Here is a 2,581-nt window from a genome sequence, read left to right as displayed (position 1 = left end):
CATATTGTCAAATTATATTTACGGTTTGTCAACCGTACACAATGTTCTTGTCTATGAATCTTGCTAGCATAACTTAGCTTTCCGGCTAATAGCTCAGTCCTCCGCTGCAGGTAAACGGGCGGGCCCATGGGCTGGAGCCCAGTCAAGCCCAATGGTAAATCCAGCCCTGGTCACGAGTGATTATTTTGTATTTTGTTTGTCATAGTCACAAACTGAATAAGGTTACCGGAGCACACTCCGGGGGCCAGTCCAAAGCTGCTCGGGGGCCGGATTCGGCCCGCAGGCCGCCTATTGAAGAGCCCTGCTGTATATATATAGGGACCCTTTCGTATCGCGTCAGTCGGTAACATCGTTTCAATATCATTGTTGTTGAAACTATGACTGATTGATCTTACAACTATCATTGTAAGACTTAACCCTTATGTTATCTTCGGGTCATTCTGACCCATCAGTCATTATGACCCACCGTTGTATTGTGACAACTTTACCGCATACAAAAACAAAGTGAAGCATTTTCTTTTAACTGTCGGGCTGTCTCAGATCCCCCACATCGCGAAGGTTAAAAGAAAATGCGTTTTCTGTGTGGCATTATGTGTGGCTCTTTCCTATGGTGTTTTTTTTTTTTGGGGGGGGGGGGCTCTTTATGTTGGACTGGTTAGCCATCCCTGATATAGAACCTTTTCTTAGGGAAATTGTTCTTTGCTCCCAATTGTAGAACCCTAGGGTTCTATATAGAACCACAAATAACCCTTATTTTTTAGAGTGTGATTGAATCTAATGAAACCTTTATGGTTCACTCAATGGTGTTTTTTAGAGAAGAGGGATTTAATGTGTACTGTAGTCAGGGAATATGAGGTTTGTTGAGTGTAACACATTTTATTTAATTGTATTGTTAGATAAACAGATTCATTTGACAAATATCACTTTCATAAAAAAATAACTGTACAGTGTAAGATTGAAACTAGTATAAAATAAATTGGAAACAATTATCCCAGTTCTTTGTACTGTGTCTCTATACAAATGCTCTACAGTCATAGTAAATGGTAAATGTTTATATACAACATTCATGGTTGTGTGTTAAGGTCATAAAAAAGGTTGAAAAAAAAGAGTTCACTAATAAAGCTACAGATGCAAATGGTGGAACTTAAATAAATTAATGTTCTGACGTTCTACGGTTCTGTCGTCCTGGCGTTAGATGGTTCCGGATCAGAATCTGCAGCAGAACCCGCAGCCCTTGTTGTGGCAACAGTTGCAGCACCAGCGACACAGAGACAGGTGGCTCTGACGCTTCACCCTGGTGGAGGCCTGGGGGGTGAGGAGGGGAGGGGGGGAGGAGAAGAGGGGTGGGGGCACATGGGGGAAAGGAGAACATGGTCAGGTTTGTTTGCGTCACCAGAAGGTTCACATCAAATACCTGTCAGCTGCCTCCAGTTACATTATATTTACAGTGTCTGATATCACTGAATGTGAGTGAAATGAGTTCCGGAACTTACAAAGAGGTTCTGTGAGTGATCCGCTGCCTGCTGGTGTTCCAGAACCAGGCTGCTCCTCTCCTGCTCTCGCTGCTATGAAGGAAACACACAGGTGGAACAAGCACACACACAGAACAGGGTTAGAACCTGAGAAACAGCATCAGAACCCAAGTATGGGTGGTATTTTCAGACCTACAATAGAAGCCTTTTGTAAAGGACCAATATGACAGTGTTCGAGGAGAGCTACGGTATGATATCGTATCAGAGGTGAGAGTTCCACCTACCTCAGAGAAGGGCACAGCCCAGCTGCTGAAGATGCAGGTGCAAGCCAGGATCAACACCATGGCAACAGCTACACTGAAGGCCTTCATTCTTGTGATGTTCTTGTTCAGAATCTCTTTAAAAACAGACTTGGGTTGTGGCAGTTTGCTCTCTGTCTCCTTCCTCAACCAGACGTTTCAATTAACCAATACTAATCTTCAGTTGTTTCTTCAAGTCTTCAAAACCCCAGACGACTAGTAGATGCAGGTGACTGTCTGAGAGAGGAGATGTTGTTGGGTTCTTGTCGATCTGGGAGCAGGGAGCTGATATTTATGTCCACTTGGCAGCTGTTGCATCACCACCCCAGCTCAGCCCATTCCTGTAAACTGTCTGTTACGTCACCTTCCTCGGGGGTTTTCTGCCTGCCTAACTCCTGACTGCCTGTGTGGATGTGTTCTACTTGATACTTCTCTAATCGCGACACCATAAATATCAACGCTAGACAGAACATCACACGGCTGTTTTCCTTAGGTGTGTCTGTACGTTCTTTACTTTTACAACAACAGAAGTTATTTCTGTGTATCGTGTCTTAACATTCATGAAAATATATATTGTTCTGTGGTGACAGATTTGTGTCTATTATTTTATGGAAAAGAATCTTTCAGTAAATATTTGATATTTGTACTAAATAAATGCTTTCTAAATTCATAACAGTTTCCCAGTCATTTGGGAATTCCCAGAGTCTGAGTTGTTCATACAGAACACCTGCCCAGCTGCCCAGGCTCCTGCTCCTCTCTGACCCAGGAAACTCCACACCTCAGCACCTCCATTTAACCCCTGATAGGATA

At 43.4% G+C, this 2,581-nt stretch overlaps 1 protein-coding gene across 1 annotated transcript; it reads right to left on the bottom strand.

Annotated features, from left to right (window-relative positions):
- Window positions 1-862: 862 nt before the first annotated feature.
- hamp (hepcidin antimicrobial peptide) lies at window positions 863-1,969 on the bottom strand. The gene is made up of 3 exons (XM_067238031.1): window positions 1,757-1,969; window positions 1,494-1,565; window positions 863-1,305 (listed from the first exon to the last, which is right to left on the bottom strand). Exons 1-3 carry the CDS (start codon window positions 1,841-1,843, stop codon window positions 1,207-1,209), a joined length of 258 nt encoding a protein of 85 aa, XP_067094132.1. The 5' UTR covers window positions 1,844-1,969; the 3' UTR covers window positions 863-1,206.
- Between the last annotated feature and the right edge of the window lie 612 nt (window positions 1,970-2,581).

This window comes from Osmerus mordax, chromosome 6 (assembly GCF_038355195.1).
Source record: "Osmerus mordax isolate fOsmMor3 chromosome 6, fOsmMor3.pri, whole genome shotgun sequence".
Lineage (NCBI taxonomy): Eukaryota > Metazoa > Chordata > Actinopteri > Osmeriformes > Osmeridae > Osmerus > Osmerus mordax.
The sequence above is the reverse complement of the archived record's forward strand: the minus strand, read 5'-3'. Positions and strand labels throughout refer to the sequence as shown.

What these genes read in the sequence shown, in the direction of transcription:
- hamp (XM_067238031.1), bottom strand. Translation starts at nt 1,843, where the DNA reads ATGAAGGCCTTCAGTGTAGCTGTTGCCATGGTGTTGATCCTGGCTTGC. An exon ending in GGGCTGTGCCCTTCTCTGAG is followed by an intron (nt 1,566 to 1,756) that starts GTAGGTGGAACT and finishes TTTCCTTCATAG; the next exon opens with CAGCGAGAGCAGGAGAGGAG. An exon ending in ATCACTCACAGAACCTCTTT is followed by an intron (nt 1,306 to 1,493) that starts GTAAGTTCCGGA and finishes CTCACCCCCCAG; the next exon opens with GCCTCCACCAGGGTGAAGCG.